Here is a 24,022-nt window from a genome sequence, read left to right on the forward strand (position 1 = left end):
TGGATTTGGGCCACTTTGGATTGGGGCCCCAGATTGTTGGGCGTTTGGATCCTCCGACCGCATGCCTGCCTGGCTGGTTAGCTGGCTGGCTGGCTGCGATTCTTTACACATGACTATGTAGCAGACAGTTAGCCAGGTACCACAATGCTCCATGGCCCTTGACAACGATTAAACGTACCTGTGGAGGAAGGTGTGTGTGTAGATAAATGCATTACACTGTAGGTGCATTGTGAAATGACTATTTTTACGGTAGTGTTTCAGCACCCATAAGTTGTAACTATGAGTTTATTGGGTATTTACAATTTACATTTTTATAGTCTACGGGTGTTAAGCTTTCCCACCCTTTCATGTTACTACAGTGCTGCTACTTTTTTTTGGTCTTGGGCCACACAGCTGTGCTCAAGTGTGTGTATAATCCAAATGAGCCTAACAGCCTCTAAACGAATTACTGGTACACATTTTCCCACCCCTAAACTGCCACTGGAAAAGCTGGCAACAGCACCCAATTAGGTGAAATGCAATTATTCCCATCCATTCACACAATTAGCCCTTGGGTTAACAACCTAGCTGTACATCGGGCTAGCTCTTGGTGTTTTGGAAAAAGCCATCGCCATGGTTACGCCGGCTCTCATGGTAAAAACCCCGCCGTGTCAAATGGCACGCACCCGGGGCGGCGGGGCGGTTTGCAAAATAACATTCAGCCCGATTGGTTGAGGCAGCGCATTACATCACTCAGCTCAGAGTACTGGGTGACTTGATTGGCTGAGACAGGGAGTGGTACCACGGGTGAGAAGGAAAGAGAGAGAGAGAGGAAGAGCGAGCGGAAAGCGAGTGCCCCATGTGCTCAGTCGAGCGAGGGTAGATAATGCCAGGCGACAGACTGGCAGGCTGGCAGAGCGGGTGGGCACTCACAGCGGCATGATGGAAAACAAAGGCTTTGTGTGTCACCGCCGAGATCGCATTAACCAAAACAAGCAGCCATGGACCGACTGCCACACTGACTGGGTTGTCTGTTCCACAGGCTAAGCCACGCATGGATAGAGAGACATGGGGGACGCTTGTCTCACTTTTTATATGAAATAACAAGGTGCTATGGTAATGAGATAAAGTTTGCCGCTGTTGACATTGAATTGACTGTGTGACAGAGCTGCATAAATTCAAAACAAATGCCATATTTGTAGTCACAGCCGATGCATTCAAGACATGCAGGGATTCGCAGACATTTCTAGTGTTCTAGTATGTTTGGACCTTTTGCCAATATTCATTATCTTTTAATTTGATGCTTCCAGTAACATACTACCACATTACACCAGCATCCTTGCACCATGCTTAGAAATCTGAAGAAATTATTACATTGAATCTTTTTTAAAATGTATTTATTTACCACAGGTGGATACCAGAAGTATTTACAAAAGTGTTTGCAGCAAAATAGAGGAAGTACAACAACAACAACAACAACAACAAAAAAGTAAACTAGGGATGCAACAATCCGACTTTTTCTGTCCCGATAGTGATACTTGGGCTTTGGGTATCAGCCAATACCAAGAACCAATCAGATAGCAGTGTTTAATTAATGAGCTGCATGCCTCACTGTGTGGAAGTGAATGGGATCATTCTTTTATGTGTAAGGACACATCAGGCTTGACTTAAACATTGCTTTCCTAACATTGTAAAACAAAACATAAATAAATACAGATATAAATTTACTGAATTGATATTTATTATTAAAATAATAAATTGTAGGGCGCCTGGGTTAGCTCAGTTGGTAGAGCGGGCGTCCATGTATCAAGGCTTGGTCCTGACCGCGGCGGCCCGGGTTCGAATCCGGCCTGTGGCCCTTTCCGCATCCACTCTCTCTCTCCCCCCTTTCAAGACTCTATCCACTGTCCTCAATAAAAATGGAAAAATGCCCCCAAAAAAATAACTTTAAAAAAAAATAAATAAATAATAAATGGTACACCAGCAACATCTTCAAAATTTCCAGGAATTACAATTCAAGTGTAAACCTTTTAATGCTGTAACAAATTGGTCAAAACTTAAACAGGAGTGAAGTTCCAGTATATAATGTATATAGTATATAAACATAGAATTGAATTGAGTAGATCGGCCCCATTGTCACCGATACCAGATCCAGCTAGAGAGAGAATCAGATTGTCCTCAGATTGTCCTTTAGGGTTGATGTGAGCTTTTCTAGATTTGCGTGGTCTGTATTGTGTTGAGTCTGAGTGCAGAAATATTGTGTACCTGTAAATAAGATCTTCCTAATGTTCACCAGTAGAATCAGATTACAACAAGTGTGCAAAAAGTGACTTGCAATTCTTGTCTAGCCTGAGTATGCATGTGATACTTACAAAATGTCACAGCATTCCCTGTACATTTCTGTAGACGTGTAGTTGGGTTATTTGGATTTCGAGATCCCATATAAGCTCTTGGTGACAAACACACAGACAGACAGACACATATCATTCTGTGGTGACAGTAATGGTTGCACAGGAGGACTCAGGTGGGACAGGGTCAACAGGCCTGATAGGATCAGCTGGCATACACCCGCAACTTTTCCCCTTCCTCCCCAGAGCGGACACCAGCCAGGAAACCGGGGTCACTTACAGGTGACTTCCCCCATATTCAGCTACAGCTGGGGCACAGCCGCTGGTCTGTCAATGTGTGTGTATGTAGTTAGGGGGCAGCCATCACATTGCATCACATCACTTCACATTTGGTCTTCTCTTTACCTCTACTACTGTCTCGCTTCCATCTTTCTTTGTCGTTTTACTGCTTATTGCGCAACACACTTTTATAGTCTTCAGTATTCTGTCAGCAGTATTGATGGGGATTCCCTGGATCAATTCAGGAGGGGGGGCTACTACGAACACGCACACACACACACACATACACACACATTTTTGTGCTCACCACAGGGAATAAAAACTGTAATATGAACTCACCCTTGGTCTGAATGATAGCCCATTACAATTCATTTCCACCACAACAGCCAGTGTGCAGTAGTGTCTTCTTATTTGGGTAATCTATCTATCTATGGCTCTTCTGGCATATTAACCACTGTCACCATGACTGCTGAGTCTATATATCAGTGATTACAGTAGTTCACACTAACCCTTTTAACCTGTCGTGCCTTACAAAAGCATTGGAAATATGGTGCACCTTTGTGTGTTTCTCTTCTTTTTTTTGTTTTTCAGGAGGCTTTTTTACAGATTATACGATCTGTTTTTTCAGCCAATCAATCATATTTCCACGACGGAGTTTTAGGGCCACACTGAGGGAAAAAAATCTGAGATTTCGAGGATGGAGTCATAATATTACGAGAAAAGAGTCATAACTTTAACGAAAAAAAAGTTGTAATATTGCGAGACTAAAGTCATAACTTTACAAGAAAAAAAATAATTTCCTCCTCCACAAAAGAGGCAATTTCCCCCAGGTTGATGTGGTTCTTTCTTCGGAATAAACGCAGTTTCGTGCACAATCTTTCCAAGGAACTTATGATAATGTGGTGCTTATGGTCCAAAAGATTAAGTATTTCGTTATTTGTGATTTGTAATTGTGATTTATTTGTTATTTGTTCACAAGATGCTCCACGTTCCTCTTTTTCCCACAGACGGCACGCTGCTTTATTTCCCCTCTAAAATAACGCGTAAAATTATTACTTTATAATATTACAACTTTTTTTCTCGTAATCTTCTGACTTTATTCTCATATTAGAATTTTCTTTCCCGTAAATTTATGACTTTATTCTCGTAATATTATGACTTTTTTCCTCAATGTGGCCCTAATACTCCGTTGTGTATTTCAACTATACTGAAATAGTTGCAATAGTAAGGATTTATAATGTCATTATATTTACAAGGAAAAATGTTGTATTCGCTTGAGCTCCCGTTTAAATGTGCCACCTGCTGCTGCATGTCACTTCTCATCAAATGCTTGGGTGAGCTTCAGAAATACTCACTGTAAAGTCCTTTCTTCTGTTCCAGGATCTGTCCGGCTCGATTGATGACCTCCCCACTGGGACGGAGGCCGGTCTGGGCTCAGCCGTCAGCGTCGGCGGCGGCTCCTCCAGCAGCAGCAGCAGTAGCCAAGGGGAGCAGGGAGGGGCCAGCAACCAGGGGCAGTCCCCCTTCTCCCCCCACGCCTCCCCCCACCTCCCCAGCCAGCGGAGCGGGCCCTCTCCCTCCCCCGTGGGCTCGCCTGCGGGCTCCACTCAGTCTCAGCACTCGCGATCAGGCTCTGGACCCATCTCTCCCGCCAGCGGACCCTCAGCCAACACCACCGCGCCAGGTAAGGGTTGCCATCAGAGCCTCTAAAAGTATGTGCACATGCATCTTGATAATCTAATTTTATCTTGATGGAAGGTAGCACGATAACTTTATTAGCTAAATCACCACTCACAAACAAGACTATAACTGACAAGAATTGCCGTCGGAACCAGACACGACGCTGCATTTTACATCATGTACCGCCGCGTTAGATTCCCTGGGAAATTTGCAAAATTGCTTTACAGCTTAAAGGGAAATTGCTTTGTGCCACCAAACAAGAGGCTGCTGCTCGAAAGCAAATGAGAAAACAATCACAAACATTCCCCCGTCAGTGATGTGAAATGAGGTGTATTGCCTTTGACAGATGATGAAATATAGCTGCTGTGACATCACTGAGTGGGGCGTGGCCAGAAGTTTCCAGCCTCCATATGATTCAGTTTTGATGTGCTCTTTGGAAATGGAGCAGCTTTAAGGCAGCGCCATTAGTAAACTTGTTGCTGCTGTAAGCATATCACAGTTCTCACACCTACATTTCTGCTTGACCTTTCCATACATTTTGCTATTTAAAGACCCAAGCCTGATTTCATTTGTTTTTTAAATATGTGCATTTAAAGAGGGTTTTAAAAAGGTCATGTAGAAAACTGACCCTGATGCAGATTAGGTATACACGTTTCCACAAATAACAACATGGCAACATTTAAATGTTGTGTGTTTTGCATTTGCAAGAGTAGATTGCAAAGATAAAGCTTTCACACCTTCCTATAACCAAACAGGCAAATAAATCAGACCAGGAAAGAAAACAGGATTACAGGAGGGAAGCTGTGTTTCTTCGCCTTAATCAGTGTCTTGATTTCGTATGATTAACCATAATAATATCGTCCATATAAATCTACACACTGAGGCGAAATTCACAAAAGGATTGCGCGGCTTTTGTGGACGCTAAACCTGCACAAATAAGACAAAAAGAAAAACAGCCGCAAAGGATGATATGTACCCTAACTGCGCTGCCAATAAAATCCCGATATAAAATCCCAAATATGGTTCCTCTCACGTCTCGTTTAAATTCCTTGCCTGAAGTTTTGAGGAATACCTCTGCACCGCGTCGGTCAGCACCTGTAGCTCGCGGTCTGAAAATGAAATTTGTCTTTTTCTTTCTGCCATTGTTCTGCCTACTATGTTCTTGGCACAAAGGCAACATTTACTTAACCTGACCCACCAGATGGTTTGGTACACAGAACCATCTGAGAAGCCGTCATTGGAAACTGTTTGGAAAAGGGCAGACACTTTCAAAAAATACTTGGCAGGTGATTGGATGAACCATCTGTCAATGGCAATTTTATTTATATAGCACATTTCATTACACGTAAACTGAAAAAAAGTGCTTTACATTTAAAGACGAAATATAGACATAAACATGAGAACATATCAGCATAAACAATAAAAATATAAGAATACAGTATACACAAGTATACACCCAAACACACAGCAATAAAAATCTGTCAATTAAACTCTTGCAGAAGGCAGTCGGGAGAAGAGCGAAAACAACTTTAAACCAGCGTCGTTCTTTGCTCTTTCTCCAATGAAGAAATACTCTCCAGTTCTGATATAACTGATGCTATTGCAGCATCTACGCTAACCTCTTCAGGAGGTTTAGAACGAGCAGTCGCTCCTCGGAGTAACACCTAAACCACGCCCGTAGCTGCCAGTAGCTCCTCATAGGACTCTGAATGGTCCGTGATCTGGCTTGCCGGATACAAAGGCATTACTTGAAGCCTGACGAGAGGCATTTTCGTGTGATATGTGTTCCTGCGATTTCTGCGTGATCTTGTGACATTGCGATATATTGCGGTATTATCATTAGTGCAATATCTTTTGTGAATCGGACCTTGAGACGGGGCAGATAGCGGTTGCAAGTGATGCGCAGTCCATGGTGCTATCGGCGGCCGCAATCCATTCTTTGTGAATTCGCCCGTGACACTTTGCTTGAGTGTGAGCGGGGTTTGACCTTTTTAGAGCAGTCCAGATGACCCACAGCATAAAGGTGGCAGCATCCTGGTTTAATAGCATCTTTTTTTTTCTCATCTCCAACTCACCATATAATCTATCCAGATCAATTTTCATTCTGCCAGTTTGGACAAAGGATGAAGCTGAGTGCACACAGCAGCAGAACACCAAATAATATCAATCCAGCACGTCTAGACTTTGATATCTCTAGTCCATTTGAAATCCTAATTCAGACCGCTAAAGAATATTACAGCTTAGTGCCGAGCACTTCATGGAATATGTCTCATTCATTTTCTTCACACAGTTTTTGTCCTTGCATAGTGGGGATTTGTTAAGTCTTTGATCACGGTGTTGTAGAAACACGTCCCCACATTGGAGTGGAATTTTGATAAAGTCCGTCTCCCCTGTGGATCGCGCAAGTATTTCCAACATTTTCTGTCCAGACAATATTTCCTCTCCACTCTGAGTGTTAATGAATTGAGACTGACTGGAAGTGGAGGACCTCCTATCTGATTTGTAGCCTTATCTAAGATATGGCAGGCCAAACAAGACACCAGCAGAATTATCAGACAATGCACGGTGTGTCTGTCTGTCTCTTGGGGCCACAGCAGAGCGCATCACCATTTAGATAAACACTGAGCATTATAAACGAGTGTGGATTTGATTTGCCTCAGACAGGCGTGTGAATGTGTGTGTGTGTGTACACGCTATTCTCGCCTGGCCTCCCTGTCATTCCCACCACCTCTCTGCCCGACTGCATGGCTGACCGGCGCATCAGCATGTCTCCGACCTGCCAGTCACTCTGACGAGGCAGGGCAAAATGTCTTGAGTGAGATCCTGACGCCAGCTCCTCCTCCTCCTCCTCCTCCTCCTCCTCCTCCTCCTCCCTGCCTCGCAGCCGCTTACCAGAGTGATTGACGCTAATGAAAAACTGGGACAGTGGTTTTCCAGGCGCCCGTGCCAAGAATCATGACGAGAATCCGGAATGAGGCGGCAAAGACGGGAAGCGAAACCGATCGCTGGGACATGATTAATAAGAAAATATTTAAAAATATTCCCCATGCCAAATAAATGGTGATAAAGCGTGGAGCAGTGAGTAACATCTGGCATGTTTTAGCGGCTGTACTACAATCAGTTTGAATTAGATCAAGGAGCAGCCAGCCTAAGAGAGACACAGGAGAACTAATGTGGTTAGCGCACATCTGATTACGAACGCTCCACTTTCTAACACTTCATCACAAGTTAGGACACTTTGGTTAATGTTGTCGTTTTAGTTTGGTACAAGTCAGTGAGGAGAGGAGGGGGCAAGAGAGCTGGCAAGCAACACTTTGTATTTATGTATGTGTGTGTTGTTTTTCTGAGGTTTGCATCTTCAGTACTCCCACTTATGTTACCTCAGCAGCCATAAAAAAAAAAACACATTCTTCATTATTCTTGTGAACAACAATGTCCTCTAAATAAACAAAATAAGACAAACATTAATAAGCTAATTAATTAGTGTGAAAAAATACAACTGTTTTTATCTGCAGTAGTTTGAGCTCCAGTCAAGAAAAAGTCAAAACAACAACATATCTTGTGGCAGCATTGCATTCTGGTCCATTAAGGCTACTGTCATCGCATGTTCTTCTATAATTTATTCTGCCCCTCCACTGATGTCAAAGTCTGTTGTTTACATTGATTTTTTAGGTCGTTTTTTAGGGGGGTTTTTTCTCCTATTAAAGGGTAACTTTGATATTTTTCGACTCGGACCATATTTTGCCATGTTTTTGTGTCTAACTGACTAATAGGGACAACAAGTTTTCTAAATTTTGTCCAGTGTGGAGGGAGAGCGCCGCAGACGGCAGCTGCTCATAGGCTGCAATATGGTGCTATTGGGGCAAGCTGGCACCATTTACACTCTCTAAAGTGCTTGTTTTTGCCATGACAGGCTCTGATTGTTATTATAAGTGTCCAACATTATGGAAAGAGTCTCGCTCATTGACAAGTCTCCTTCTGAAACCTCTCGAGGTGATGTGTTGCCTGAAGACGACAGTGGAAGAGTGGAATTCATCCATGGTGGGAATGCGAGTGCCAGCCAGGCAGTTTGTTTTGTTGAAGTACAGAAAGTGTTGCTTAGTGTTATCTAAAACATTTTCAATGACATGGCTGAATATTTTAGATGATTTCGACAATGTGGATGAGATCTTTGAATTTGATTTATTTGAGCCAGAGTATATGGATATTCAGATTTCGCAAGCGAGAGGTTATTTCTCTGTAGGTTTCTTTCCATAATGTTGTCAGACACTTATAATAACAATCTGAGCCTGTCAGTGGCAAAAACAAGCACTTTTAGTGAACGTAGCATTACATTCACGCTGCTAATGTGCCCTTGCATCTCGTTTCGCAGCTGCCAGTTACAGGACTCTCCCTCAATACTGGTCGTGTCTAAAAGGTAAACCGCAAATTGCAAAATCTGATCTTAGATCTGCAAAAACTCTCGTGAGACTTGCTGCCCGACGACCTATCCTATGGTCAATGCCTAACCTTAACCATCTCGCGAGAGTTTCCCCAATTTGCTGGTTCCCTTCTAGACACTACGCTCCATACTGGACCAGTTTGAAAAGTTGTTTAGTCACTTACACACAAAAAACATGGGAAAAATAATGTCCAGGTTAAAAAATACCGAAGTTACCCTTTAAACTCCATCATAGCTGTGCTGTAAATGTCACTATATGATGATCATATTGTGAGTTTTGTGGGGAATTATACACAGAAATACAAAGAAAATACAAAGAATATTTGTAGTTATTTAATCCTTAAAGTGTGTTAGTGTGGATTTTTCCTTTAAATACAAACAAAAATCAGTGTTTGTATGTGTCCACCTGCATATGTTTGCACGCATGTCATGTCTACCATGTTAAATTATGCAAAAAGTGGTTTAGAAATAAAGAGGTATTAAGAAAGTAAAGGACTGTAATCCCAAGCTTCGTAGAACCAGTAATTTTGATTATGCCTGTGTGTGTGTGTGTGTGTGTGTGTGTATGTGTATGCATGTGTTTGTGTGTTAGTCTGTCACCGGTCAGCCTCACTCAGCGGAGTGATGCGACATGTCACACGGCTGAGCACTCGCGGGACACACGTTACCCTTGACAGCGGTCGGAGGAGAGCAATTTCATCATGTCATCCTTTCACCTGGCTGTCAAGCACACACACAGGAGGCATACATAATAGCACATGAGCACACAGACCTGTGAACAGTTTATTTCATGGTTTCATGTGAAACATATATGGCTGCACATATAAATCACTTATATATGCTCGCTTGCTTGGATGAGTGACAGTGTTGTCTGTGTACGTGTGTGTGGTTGTGTGTGTGTGTGTGTGTGTGTGTGTGTGTGTGTGTGTGTGTGCTGGGAAGAGCCAGACAGAGTGAGAGAGAGGGGGAGACTGACAGATTGCCAGCCTATCATACACCCATACACTTGCACAAATCTATCTTGTCGGAGCTCCACGGCACGCCTGTGATTCCCTCGTCTCCTCACTTCTCTTCTTCCTCCCTCCTCTCTCTCTCTTTCTCTCTCTCTCTCCATCTCTCCATGAAGCAAATCCAATACACTGTAACATTATCCGGGCCTCGCCTTGCTATTTGGATTCTCTCCCGGAGCCAAAAAGGCACACACAGGGCCAAATTGATTTTCCTGTTGCGCTAGATTTGTGACAGTCGAGCAGAAATCACATTGCTCAACCGCCAACCTCCCCCTCCTCTTCCTCCACCTCATATGCACACACACACACACTTGCAAACTCACACACACACCTCCTTCCTCCCAGTGTCTCTGAAGCAATTCAGAGCGTCCTCCGAATATTTTTCTCCTTCTATGAGACATCGGGGACGAGGCAAGCAGACATTCGTCTTTCATCCGGATGGATGTGGGGCTGAATGGGGTCGTCGGCGCTTCCATCACTGACTGAGCCGTTGGAGGGGAGAGGCGAAGTCATCCAGTCAAAGTGCAGAACACAAGATCCTGAAAAAGTTCAGCCTTTAGTCCCAAATATGCTGATTTGTATGTGTTTGGCTTTCCAAAACTCTGCATTTCTTGGATATTTCTAGATAACGTAGTGTTTGCTGTGTGTGCATGGGCTGGATCGACAAGTTGTCGCCAGGTCTCCTGTCAGAATGGCGTCACTTCCCGCCAGCTTTTTGTACGGCTGTCACATCTCCCCCTAAAACGAGAAGAAGCCTTATCCATTACCAGGCTGAACCTGATGCATACTAAATCAAACTTCACACAAACAGAGCACAGAAACTCAGTTGTCATCAGCTTGGATCACTGTTGCTGATAGGATGGAGCTGTTAAGGCGGAGAGATGATGCACATGTCGGCTGCTGTGCCGTGCGAGGTGAAATCCCTCAACAAATTTCTGTGTCAACAAAATAGACTGCAAGAAAATATGCTGCTCTTCTCTGATCTAAAAGTAGCGGAAGACTGCTGCTCCATAATCACCTATAGATGTTCAGCTGGGTTGAGATTAGGGATGTCATGATACCAGAAATTTAGTAGTCAATACCAATACCAGTGAAATTCCACGATTCTCAATACCCTATTCGATACCATGGTAAAAAACAACAAACACTTGCAAACAACTGTATTTATTCAAGTCTCTCGCCAAAAACAGAATTTTACAAGATTAAATTTGAACACATCATGATAACGTTATAATTTACCTTCGCCTAATACTCATTTTTACTGAATAGAGCTTAAACGCATCATAATGAAACCCAATGCAACCTCTGTTAACGTTAGCTGTTAACATCAGCTGCTAACAGCTGATGTTAACTAGCTTTCCTCCTGTCAATTTCAACACGGATTTGTTGTTCACAATGTAGCATTATCAGGGAAAAAATAGGGTGCGTCCCCATTCTTTCGGAGTCCCCCTGGTACCTGTGATAGCGTAGAAAAACAAGTACCGTCACGTTTTCAGAATTTTGGCATCAACTTAACTTAACGAAGTATCGGTTCTCGTGACATCCCTAGTTGAGATCTTGAACTACAAAGGCCTTAGCCATTCATTGACCCTGCGTGCCCATTATACAACAGAAGCATTTGCATTTGTTTCTTGACTCATTTATTCAGGCTCTTCTTTTCAGAGAGGGTGAATGTTTTGCCATTCAGTGTTAGCAAAGAATTTCGTTGCTATTATCAGTAAAAGGATAGTATAGTACTCATTTTCCCCAATCAAGCTTTGTTTTGTTAAAGTAATTGATAATTTTAACCACTTATAAAATAAGTAGTAACCTTGTGTCCCTGTCACCTGGAAGGCCGTAACAGAGACGAAGCAAATTAGATTGGGACTGTCTGTATTCATGCCCATTTTTCAGATCTGGTCCATATTTGGTGGTGTTTTCATCAGCCTGTGTGTGCCTGTGTTTATATGTTTTTTGTCTGCGTGCCTGCCGTGCTTTGAGGGCCAAACTGCACAACTTTTCCACATTGTGCAGCTACTAATTGACACAGAGCACATCCACACTCCTCCATGGCCCAGCTCGCTCTGTCTGCTGCAGAAAATCACACATACTCATCTCTGCCTCTTCTGTTTTTCTCTCCTCTTCCTCTCTCTCTCTCTCCACCAAGGTCCTCCGAGGTCCAGTTAACGGTGCCTGCCTGCCTGCCCTCCCTCCTTCCCCTCTCCCCCTCTCCTCTCCGCCTCTCTCCTCACCCCTCCAAGTTTTTATTTTCTTCTGAAGAGGTGATTGGAGCTCGCGGGCGAGCGCTCCGGAGAGTTTAATCTGTGTATCTGCGCTCGCTTCAAGTGCTTCCAGGGCCTAGGAAAGGACAGAGAGGTCAGGGCGAGTGGAGGAGGGAGAGGGGAAGGAGGGATAGATAGAGGGTGGGAGACAGAGTGGGTGAGAAGGCCAGGCCTGTCCAGTTTGTTAGCTTAAGGGATCCTTCCCAATGAATCTCTTCAATGAATCTCCTCCAACCCGTTTACATCCGCTCTTGTCCTTTACATCGTCCCCGAGCGTAGCCTGTGGTTTGCATTTCATTTCAGAAAATGTATTTCTATCTCTAATTGTGGTAATAAGAACCACAGATAGAAAAAACAAGTTTCCAATGGTGCTGGGTTTTTTCCCCACACAGAGATCAAAGGTCAATCACAGATGCCTGGAAGGAGCCAGAGTGATGACCTCAGATCAGGATTGCCTGCATAAGGATGGCCATTTAAAAAAAAAATGTCAGTAAACGACGAGAAAGAAAAACAAATTTACAGGCTGCGAAATATCGGACCAGAAAAGACGCCGCAGGGATGTTCAACCAAAACTTATATTTTTCCTCCGTTAGTGGTGGAAGTTATTACAAGAAAGCAGTGGAAGAGGGTAGGGGGGTTGAGTTTTTATGCAAGTGTGTTTTGCAGTGCGGATTGTGTGGAGTCGGGCGAGTTTTCTAGTCACACCACTCCCTAAGAGGCTTCGTGGTGGGAACACCGCCTCTGGCTGTCCCTGTCCCTCTCTTTTTCTCTCATTATTTTTATCGTGCTCGCTTTCTCTTATGTTCCCTCTTGTGTCTCACGTTCCCTCGTCCCCACCCTTTCCTCCCCATCTCTGTTTGTCTCTGCTGCTTTCTTCGCTCAGAGCGTTGCTGTGGTACAGGCCTCCCACCGAGGAACAAGGCTGAATTTTCCATCCCTCTTATTTCTCCACATCTCTCCTCCAGCTCTCTTTCTCCACTTCTGTCCTCCTTTTTTCTGTCTTCATCCACACATCAACCCTCATACCCCCCGTCTACCCAACTCTTTCCAACACTCCCACACGCCTCTGTCTCTCCTCCTCCTCCTGATGGCTGCTCGTGTTCGGAGTGAAACAGCAAAACGCCCTCCCCGCAGACATTATATTCACAAAGCACACCGTCCGCCAAAATAGAAAAGAAAAAAAAAAGAAGAATATGTTGCCGGTTAACCCGGCATGCTGCGTTAGCCATTTAGAGAAATCCCATTCTAACTCCGTCCGACTGGAAAACCCTAACAGGAGCACAGAGCGCAATTATTTTCCCTCCCCAACACCTATTTTCTTGCTTTCTCTCACTCCACCGCTCTCTCTCCCCCGCATCCCGCTCGCTGTTTTTTAGCTTAAGCTGCAGTTTTGCTTTACATACAGTTGCTACTCAGCATTGGAAGTAATGAGGACCTTGGGAGAGCGCTTGTTTTGCGAGCCACCGCAGGCCTGCGCTCGTCCCCTACAGGGAGAGTTAACTGGCATTAGCCCCCGGCTTGGAGAGGCATTGACTCGCACCCATTGAGATCTAAACCACCATTATTGGAGCCCGCTGTTTATCTGCCTCTTTCCCCCAAAGACACGGCAAGGAGGGGATATTACCTTGGTGTGTGTGTGTGTGTGTGTGTGTGTGTTTGTCGGGTGGTGCAGGTGTGTGTGCATTTACAGCCTAAGGGTTGTATTAAGAGATGGTGCTGAAGCAGCCCTTTCTCTGTACTCTACACCGGTCTATTAGTGCTCACCGGCGTTACTTCACTTTAGCAAAAATGGCCCCTGATGCTTCAGGGGGTCTGTCTTCGTGAGAAACAGTTAGGGAGTGTGTGTGTGTGTGTGTGTGTGTGTGTTTGTAGGCAAGCATACACATCGCTGCATCTTGGTGTACACATATATCTGCACACCCTTGCAAGCATGTACACTGATGCACACCAGCACCCTCTTTTCATCAGCAATTAATAACAGTCTTTACATTGACCCTCTGGTTGACTTTTCTTCATTGCCATTACTCATACACGCATACGCAGTAGCTGCTATATGCCTAATATTACCAGGGCCCTGAAACAAAACAGAAATATGGCCACAAGTACCCTCCCTCGGCTTTGAACTTCCCCGGCATTTGCGTTTGAAACGCTGATGAAAAAAAGCTTCAAAGACCACACTCCCTGTCTTCAAAGGAGACTCGGGGTTGCCTCGACAGTCCTCGCGGAAGAGAAATTTAAAATGTGCATTGGGGTTTTTAGCAAGGAGCATTATCTCCAAAAAACGACAATGAACTCCCATTACTTTTGGCCCCGCTGCCTTATATCACGAGCAGAAGAGTAGAAAATGGATCTGCTCGCTAAGTGCCTTTTTTTACAAAGAGGAAATTACAGTTGTTTGACTTTTCAGCACGATTCCAAAAGAGCTTTTTTTTTCATTCCAGATATCTTCCTGTTTGTTTTTGCCATTCATGCAGCGGGGCCCAGTCTATTCTAAAACTCAATTAACACGATCAAAACATCAGATCTGTTCGTCTTTATCCGAGTGGTCTCCGATAGGTCAGAGGTGCACTCTCATGAATGAGTCGTGTCTGAAGACCTGCCATCAAAAATCATTATAAGGATGCTTATTAATCAAATCCTTTCAGGATAAAAACACCTAGCTGGAAAGTATAATTTAATTACAATTCATTCAAAATAAAAGCACCTTGCTTCTTAACCACTGTTCCCATTAAAACTGAATGCGTATGGATGCGAGTGGCAGTGGTAATCATTTGTGTATGTTTATATGTGTGTGCTCAGCTGGCCGCTTGTGGAGGTGTAAATTGCCAGTGGTAGTGACAGTGGATAAAGACGCAGGCTGAGGGACAGCAAGATATTGCCGTGCCACTGATGGCCACATGTGCTAATTGTGTTATAGAGCACCTATGGGAACTCTAGCGCTATAAGGAAAACACACAAAGGGATCTAAACACTGAAACAAATACACATTCAAGCATGTACACATGAAAATGGTGCATAGTTAAAGACTAAAAACTAATAACAAGATACAAGAATGATCACAAATATTTAAACACGGTCCCTGTTACTCTTAAAAGCCCACATAAAATATCCGAACACAGAAGCTGATCTAAATACATGAAATCATACGTAATCACTACAAAAAGAAACATGAACTCAAAAGTACACATTTAAATATAGCACATAGTTACAGCCAAGCTTACAAATGGATAAAGACAAATATTAAATCAGGCTCATGCACACCAGTCAGAAGAAGATGACCTGGATGGTGGAAGCATTTCTCCACCATTTATTTGTTTTATACATTTTCATTCATAGCAAGCAAAGATGGCCTTTTTTCTCCTTTGGACAGGGAAAGATATACAGCCGGCTCCCGCTGACATTTAGCTCTCCTCGCTCTCTCTCAGCAGCACGTGGAGGAAAAACTGCATGTCAAAGATTCAGCGTATGAATTATTAATGGTACGGATTAAACGTGCCAGGACTCATCGTGGAGCCTGTTTGTTTTATTTGGACGTAATTATTTAATGGCACCTTGTTAAAAATGATAGTGAGGAGAGCAGAGGAGAGGAGAGGAAGGGAAGAGGAGAAAATGTGGGAAGAAGCTTTGTTTGGACAGTAATTGGTGGTGAAATAATTACGAAGTGCTCCGAGCTTCACTCGTTCATCGCAGAGACAGAGGGAAAGAGGGGTGAGGCCTCATCAGACTCAACTCTACTTCCACTCCTCTCTCATCGGCTTCTCAATTTCCTCTTTCTCAACAAGGATCTCTGTTTTCTTGTCGTTCTTTTCACCTCTTTGTCCTCTCTCTCACGCACACACACATGCACAAACACACATTTGTATGTCTTTGCATTAATGTCGTCTCTGGTGACAATTTACATGGGTATGTGGAGAGAGTAGTGGAGCATGGAGGGCACTGTTCCCTATTTGTACCTTCATTGTGGCACACACACACACACACACACACACACACACACACACATACAGTACAAGCTGCTGCCACCACCACTCTGCCATCCAAACAAACAGAGTCTGACAGCGTAGCCGGTGCCTGGCATGCATCCCTGCACACACACACACATACCAGCCTTTATCGTAGGGTCGACTTCCATAGTTTAAGGGTTCAGTAAACTCCTGCTAGCATACTTCATCCTCCCTACCCATCCACCCATCTAAACTGGTGCTACAGCTAAATCTGTCCCTCTGGCAACAAGTGGCCATGACCCTCTACAAGAGGCTTTGGGCTCCTCCTGTCAGACACATAAACACACACTACATAAACAGCACAGTGGAGCGTTAATAAACACAGCTGCATACACATATACGTACGAGTGGTGGAAAGTAACTTAGTACATTTATCAGAGAACTGTACATAATTATAGTTTGAGGTACTTGTACATGAGTATATCCATTATTACCAGCTACTTTATACTTCTTTTTGTACTTTTTAATCCACTATAGCTGTGTTTCCATTCCCCTGTTTCTATTTGCATTTTGAATTATCACATTATAAAAGCTACGGCAAAATTCAATAAAACTTCCTCAATTGCGAAAGGGGTTTTTGTGCTTACTCAGTCAGAGTCCCATAACATGCGAATGCTTGTCTTTATCTCCGGACATCATGAAACATGGCCAGTACTAACTAGTACTTGCCCAATTGAAACAAATTCCTGAAAACTTCTCTTCTTATGCTCTTGTAGATGGGTTAGATGCAAGCCGACTTGTGTTTTCTCCGGTTTGCAACCTCTATTTCTTTTTCTGAGATCTCTTTACTGGTGGATTACAGCCTTGCAAGCCTATAACGGCAACTTCTGACGAAACTACGCTGTAGCCGCTCCAAACCGGTTGATGGAAACGTACCTAATTCGCTTTTTTTTTCTGCAACATTTCAAAAGTTCGCTTAAAATTCACTTGACATTTGAAAGCAAACACAGCTTATGTCTTTTTGTTTTTTTTACAGCTACAGTGTGTTACTTTGCATGTTTACATTTACATAAACAACATATGATTAGTTAATAAAACATGATGCACTGCATAGATTAAACTCCAACACTATATAACTAGTTAAAATGTGGCTTACATGTTAATACACCATTAATAATAACCCAATTATAATACATTTATATCATAAAAACATTCTGTAATGGGCCATTGTGCATAATGATTTCTTTTAACTGTTTCCTGGTACCGCTTGTGTAGTTTTACTTTTTTACCTTTAATGGTGTATTTTTACATTTTAGTTTTGCTACTTTTACGTAAAGGTGCTAAATGCGAGATCGGGAGCATTTCTATTGCCTCATGATGGCGAAAGCTGAGCCAGCGGCTTGCAGCTAACAGTGAAAACAACGGCAAAAGTGCTGTTTACCTGGGGGGGGGGGACTGGAGGGTGGGTGCTACAGGGACGGCGTTATCAGCTGTATCCGCCAGCTATGTCAACAAAGCACAGAGAAGCTCAGATTAAAACACACACAGAGGGAGAGCGACTTCATTCTCTGCTCAGGTAAACATTACTCCAATATATCTTTACAAAGCAAATAGTTGTTTGATGCTATGTTAATGCTCTGGATATTGTGTAGAGCACTTTTAAGTAAAGGAGTGCTTCTTTCCACCACTGGTACATGCGCCCATAGAAACACGTAGCTAGTGTTTCTAGTGTTATCTCAGGGTTTCTTCAACATTTGCACTCTGACGTTCTTCCTACCCTCCACCACATGGTGACAGACTAATCGAATATTCCCTCTTTGAAGCAGCGCCGCTGGATCTATTCATGTGTGAGGCAGGGGGTCTGTGTGTGTGTGTGTGTGTGTTAATATTTCAGCACACATCCTATGTGCCTTTGTGCTCTTACGCGTGTTTCCTTGTGTGTTTGAGTGTGTTTATTTACACTTGTTTGTCCAATTACTTTTACATCTCTGTGTGTGTATGCGTGTGCGTGCTGGTGTGTAGGCAGCCGGGCGTATGGAAATGTTGTTTATGCAGTTTTATGCAAAGCAATTATGTTGACTTAATTGGGTTTGTTTATGTGGAGAGTGTGCCACCTCCAGTCATGTATTACTGCTACCGTGGACAGACACATCACACACATGCACACACACTTCTCGAAACAGCACAGCGTTCTACTGCGTGATTTAATAATGGGAAGTGTTTTCTTTATAATAAGGGATTTATATTCACTGTGAGTTTGAAGGACACTGTAGTAGAAACATGTTGTTTATATACATATATATATACATACATATCAACAGTACTTCATAATGTGAATAAACGATTACTTATGGCACATTGTCCGATTTCTATAGAAGTCAAATCATATACTGTAATTGTAAGAATATGTAGTGACAATCATCACTGAACATGTACAGTTGAATAACGTCAACATTTCTTGTATGTTCGGGCGCGCTGCATTCACTTGCGTTATATTTAAGCACTGGATTTTTCATCCACAGCAAAGTACAACCAGTTCAGTTTGGAAAAAAACAAAGCACTTTTCCCCTCGTCTTTCCCTCTCCTCATTGTCTCAGGTCTGAATCCAAAGATAAAAGGTTAATTTGCCATCTCTCTCCTTCCTCTGGGCCAAATCAATCCACCATGGTCTCTGTCTGCCATTGTCCTAATCAGACCCTCAACTCACTATTGGATTTCAATGGAACAGGCACAGCCCAAAGACCTGCACAACCACCCAATCAATGATCCTCAAATGGCTCTGGTTTTCTATAGGGGATCGCTCTGGTTTTAATGCTTACACAAGGAAGTGGCACGGGGTCCAATGACTTGATATGTCCTCTGGAAGTGCATTTGTCATTTAGCTAATAGTGAATAACAAAAAACTTCATGCATAGTGATTGTCCTGAGCTCTCGGTGTATGTGTTTGTGTAAGTTTGGCGTCAAACCTCTCTAACCCTATCACTCGAATCTCAAGAAGAACATCCAGGGTAGCCTCAGTCAAAATAAATCAGATTTCTCATTGTTTTTCTTTCGGCAGTCAAATTACAGAAAACTTTTTGAACCAAGTAACTTCTGTGCCATTGAAAGAAATGCTTAAAGAAAGACAAAAGTGGTCCTTCAGTGTTTTATTGTTCCTGCATTTTCCTTCAATTCTTAAGCAAAGAAGGCAGGAAGCAAATATAAATCCAGTTTTCTATTGACCTCGCTTTCATGCGAAGACGCGAATGCTATTCATGCAAAACATTTTCTTTTAATGTGACAGCTTTTGTTACAACCTGTTGAACCTTTACATCTCTGAGACGTGTCAAGTCAGAGCCGCATCGAATGGATGTCTGAATGTTAATGTTGTTCTGCAGGTTCGGCGATGGCCCCACAGAGCTCTGGGAACGGACCAGAAGGAGCCCACCCGCCAATCACCCGCTCACCTATGGCTCAGGAGAAAGGTATGTGTGTATATGTGTGTGTTATACACCAGCCAGCATTTGGTGTTTGGCCTTGTCTGGCCGGGGGACTAGTGAAGGTTGTAAGTCTACAAGGAGTCTACAGAGCTCAATATTTTTTAGAGTGGAATGCTGTGTGTGTACGTTCATGTGTGTTTCATTTTAGGGAAACATAAAGACTAGCACACATGTCCCTGCAGGTCTCTGTAAGTGTTCAACATAAATAGTTTCCATAAGAAATCCAGATTGTACATCACACTCAGATTAAAAGAGGCTGTATACTTACATTCCACACCAGTGGGGGCATGAAGAGTAGAGATCATAAGACAGAAAAACAAAAATATTATGTTAGTAAAGCTCAGAGAATAGCATCAACAAGGGTTGTAATGAAAGGTTTTCTGAAGGAGCAAAATGACAAAAGATGTTCGCACAAAGACGTAAACAAAGGCTAGTTTGGCTCAATGCAGGACTTTTGTTCTTCTTTCTTCTGCTGTTCCAAAATGAGTTCCTTCAGCAAGCATACCACCGGTTTAAGGAGCCGTTCACATGCCGCGTCTAAAACGCGTGGAAGACGCCAGCCGTGCCGCTTTCATCCTTTTATCCAAGGTGCCTCGGAGGTTGCGCTAGTGTTACGCCTGCTGTTATAAAGCAACCAAAGCCTGTGTGATGCGTTGACGATGATGAAGTTGCGGTGATTTAGCAGTAAAAGCTTCACTGACTTAACTAAACACAATCAATACAAAGATAAATGGATTACCAGCACCCTAAATCCCTCACAGTAGCTTTTCTGCTAGATTTCTCAGTGTCAAGTTGGCCGACCTTTCAACCGGACGTTGTGACGTTCTTGGACGTAAAGGGAGAAGCAAGTAAAATAGTCTGTGGGACCGATGGTAAAGCTCTTGGTAGCCCTGCACTAAAATGATTAACTTCTCCTACATATTTACAATAGTGATATTTACGGAAGAAAGAAAAGATATCTGACAGCTGGGATTGGTTATTCCTCGTCACATGACTTGAGTGTGCGCACTAAAGTTCTAAAAGTTGAACTATTTTTATCTCTGAGCACGAACACTCCTGCATTTTAGCATGCCTGCCGCACCTCTACATTGACAACTATTAGAGCATGCAAAAAACACAGCATGTGAACAGGCCCTTACACCTTTCATATCTCTGCATTTTTTGTGTTTAAAACTAACTTTTTAAACACATACTGGATCAAATTATAATTGTAGTTTAGGCTGAGCAGGTGCTCTCACACAAACACACGTACACAGTGTTTTTGCAGCATTATGCATCATCATTTTCCAAACACCGTAAACATTCAGTCAACTTATCCTTGACTTAGTTCAAGTCAGAGTGTGTGTTCTTTTGATAGAGCCACTTCAGTTTTGCCCACAACTTGTTGCCAGAGGCTTGTAACATAAATGCTAACCCACAAGCCACATGCGCCTGCCAAATGGGAAATTGTTTCCAGCAATTATGGCCTCTTCTCGAGTATTACTAAAAACAGCAGAATTGCTCATTTAGAAAAAAAAAAAACAGCATCCACACAACACTGCAAAAAAAACCTGAAAGACTGGGATGTAACCTTAATGGAATGACTGTGATGCTCCCTCTCTATCACCCTCCGAAGAGAAGTTAACACAGAGGGAGAGAGAGAGAGTGGATGGATGAAGACAGAGAGAGAGAGTGAGGCTCTGTAAAAGGTTATTTCGCAACATGATGAAATCAAGGCGGAGATTTAATGTTGCTCTCTAATGCCTGTAAACCTCGAGCCCTCCCCAGCCCGGTCCAGAAAAAACACAGCGCCGGTTAACAGGGCTGGTTGTTTTTCCGCTGTTTTCCTAGCAAGGATTAACCCTCCCTCCCCGACACAAACGTCCCACTTTGCTCAAGTGCCTGCCTCCCTAAGAGCCTCTCTCCACTCTTCATTTCCATAAATCCGCTGAATGTCCCTTTTTTTTTCCACGCACTGTCTCTCGCGTGCTTCGCTGGCTGCCTGTTGTTGTTGTCCGGCTGAGAGCTTCATTCGCTTCGCCAGAAAGAGAGAAAGGTTTATGTGTGTGTGTGTGTGTGTGAGTGTGTGAGTGTGTGTGTGTGTAGAGGGAGAGGGAACGAAGCAGAGAGAGAGAGAGCGAAATCCTTGAATGTGTTATTTGCTTTTAGCACTGTCTGCACAATGTTCCTCTCCCCATCCATTTTCCAGGCAATTTAAAGTGCGATATTACACACTGTAATTTTTTTCTCCTCCTCTCCAGAATCCCCTTACCCTAATGGAAGCAAAACATTACAATAATGTCCTCGCTCCTTAAACCCAGCACTCGCAGCCTAAGCACTTTCAGGCCCCAATCGCTCTTTCCCTCTGTTGCTCTGTCTTTCCCTCCCACACACACTTTCTCTCTCACTGCCTCTCTCTCTGTCTTGGCCTCCGTCTCTTTCCCGCACACACAAACACACACACACGGAGCGTTTATTGCTTTCTTTCTCCGTTATCTCCCCCCACACACTCAGAAACACAAATATGTACACACACGTGTGTGCACACAAGCATGTAGTGAATAACACATAGCATTTTTAAACTTTTATCTCCCTCCTCTCCCCTCACATTTTCTCTCGCTCTCTTAGCAGAAACAAGGAATTATACAAGTGTCAACTTGCACTTTCCATCTCCGTCGTTTCCCTAAACCCCAAACTCACTAAAGAGTCGGTCCGTGCACGCTCATTCAACAAAGCGGATGGCTATCAAAGTTTACAGTCGAGCAGACCCAATCCATTTACACCTAATCTGCTATACTGAATCCCCGCCAACACACACATACACTCACACACACACGCCCACACACCCTCGTCTTTTTCCCTCAATGGCTGTCCAGCGACCTTTCCCCATTCGTGGTGGATTGGGAGACCTTTCTGTGGGTTTTTTAAAAAACGAACGGGGCCGCTTGAAAGAGCGAAGCCCAGGCGAGGATCGCTCCAAATGTCAATTTGAATGGTGGAGGCGAGTTTGGGCCTGAGAGGCTTTGACACATCTATTGACAGAACGGCTTAGAATAACATAGTAGCCATGGTCAAATCACCGGCTTATTCTGTGGAGAGTGCAGCACACGTTTGGCCTTGCTCACACACCCCTACACACAGACACATGGACTCCGCTTTTGCAGGCGTACATAGATCTTTACGGCCAGGTATACACTTGACTTGTGCTTTCACCACTGATAAAGTTCACCAAACATTCTGTGTGTATGTTTGTTTGTGCTCAGGGTTCCTTTTACATGTCAGCCTGTCCTTTTTGTACATGTTTTGTCTAATACCCGCTCCATGCCACGGTACACACTGATGTGCATCTACGAGTAACAGGAGCCGATGCCAAGGTAAAAGATTAGCGCTTTCATCAAAAGGAAGGGTCTCTTTACACGAGGAAATTGAATGGATATACTGATTTGTTGAGCTAGAAAGAATCATCACACCCACCCTCGCTCATCCCTCGGTCAACATTTGATTTCGCTGAGCAGGTATATTCACTCTTGAAGGACTCTTTGGGTTTTAGGCATTTTATAACAAAGTGTTGACATTGCTTTTTATATCTATTCGTGTGTTTCAGGGTTCATGTCCAACATGCAGAGGAGCCAGGCTGGCTCTCAGTTTGCTTCTCCTCAGTCCGGACCTCCTATGTCCCCCCACCCCTCACCTGGGGGCCCAGTGTATCCTGGGATGGGTCCCTACTCCCAGAGCGGCGGCCCTTCAGGCCCATATGGACCTCAAGGATCACAGTATGGACACCAAGGTTGGAGCCTGTTTGCCTAAATGTCCATTATAAACATACGTTAATTTAAAGATCTATTGACAGAAATGGAAAATGAAATTAAGAATGTATTCTTTAGTGTATAATCACCTGAAAATAAGAATCATTGTGTTTTCGTTACCTTAGAATGAGACGTTTATATCTACATACGGAGTGGGTCCTCTCCACTGAGCCGGCCGCCATGTTTTTACAGTAGCCCAGAGCGGACAAACCAAACACTGGCTCTAGATTTTCACGTCAGCCTCCGTTGTTCTTCTACATACTTGGCACACGGGAGAAGTTTCAGTTGGTTGCAATCTGCAACCACTAGATGCTGCCAAATCCTACACATTACACCTTTAACACACATTTTCATTGGTGGAATTACACTTAAAGGAATAGAAGTTTCTGAAAGATTGGCCCATTGATTATCCGAGAACTGAAACACACTAAAGGCCCGAGCCGTTATTATGAGCCATTGAAGCTTGGTGACGTAGCGACCACTCAGAGGACTAGTTAGTAAACTGCTATAGCTGGCAAGCTAACCGATAACATGGCTGCAAGCCTGGAACATGCTCGTGCTAATCAGCTCCCCAAGATTCTATGTGTTTTCTCTATATGCCATTTACTCCCCCTGGTATTTTGTTCTCATTATTATACATCATTTCAATCGATGAAGAATTTTATTGAAGAGGGGAAAAAGCTCTCTGCGCTAACTAGCTGTCACTTAGCAATCATGCTGGTCGGTAACAAGATAATAAGTTTGCATTTTATTCAAAAGGCATATTTCTACCATTGACTCCTGTCTCATAGCTGTCTGCAAACCAGTCCTCTTTTG

The 24,022-nt window shown here is 43.4% G+C and overlaps 1 protein-coding gene across 1 annotated transcript in view; it reads left to right on the top strand.

Moving 5' to 3' along the window:
• LOC119504271 (AT-rich interactive domain-containing protein 1B-like) overlaps positions 1–24,022 on the top strand; it is a 199,258-nt gene that overhangs the window by 131,441 nt on the left and 43,795 nt on the right. Inside the window, exons 5-7 of the mRNA XM_037796316.1 lie at positions 3,987–4,290; positions 19,320–19,406; positions 23,005–23,187. Of these exons, the coding sequence (XP_037652244.1) occupies positions 3,987–4,290; positions 19,320–19,406; positions 23,005–23,187 (574 nt within the window). The remainder of the gene's footprint in view (positions 1–3,986; positions 4,291–19,319; positions 19,407–23,004; positions 23,188–24,022) is intronic.

This window comes from Sebastes umbrosus, chromosome 16, assembly GCF_015220745.1.
Source record: "Sebastes umbrosus isolate fSebUmb1 chromosome 16, fSebUmb1.pri, whole genome shotgun sequence".
Lineage (NCBI taxonomy): Eukaryota > Metazoa > Chordata > Actinopteri > Perciformes > Sebastidae > Sebastes > Sebastes umbrosus.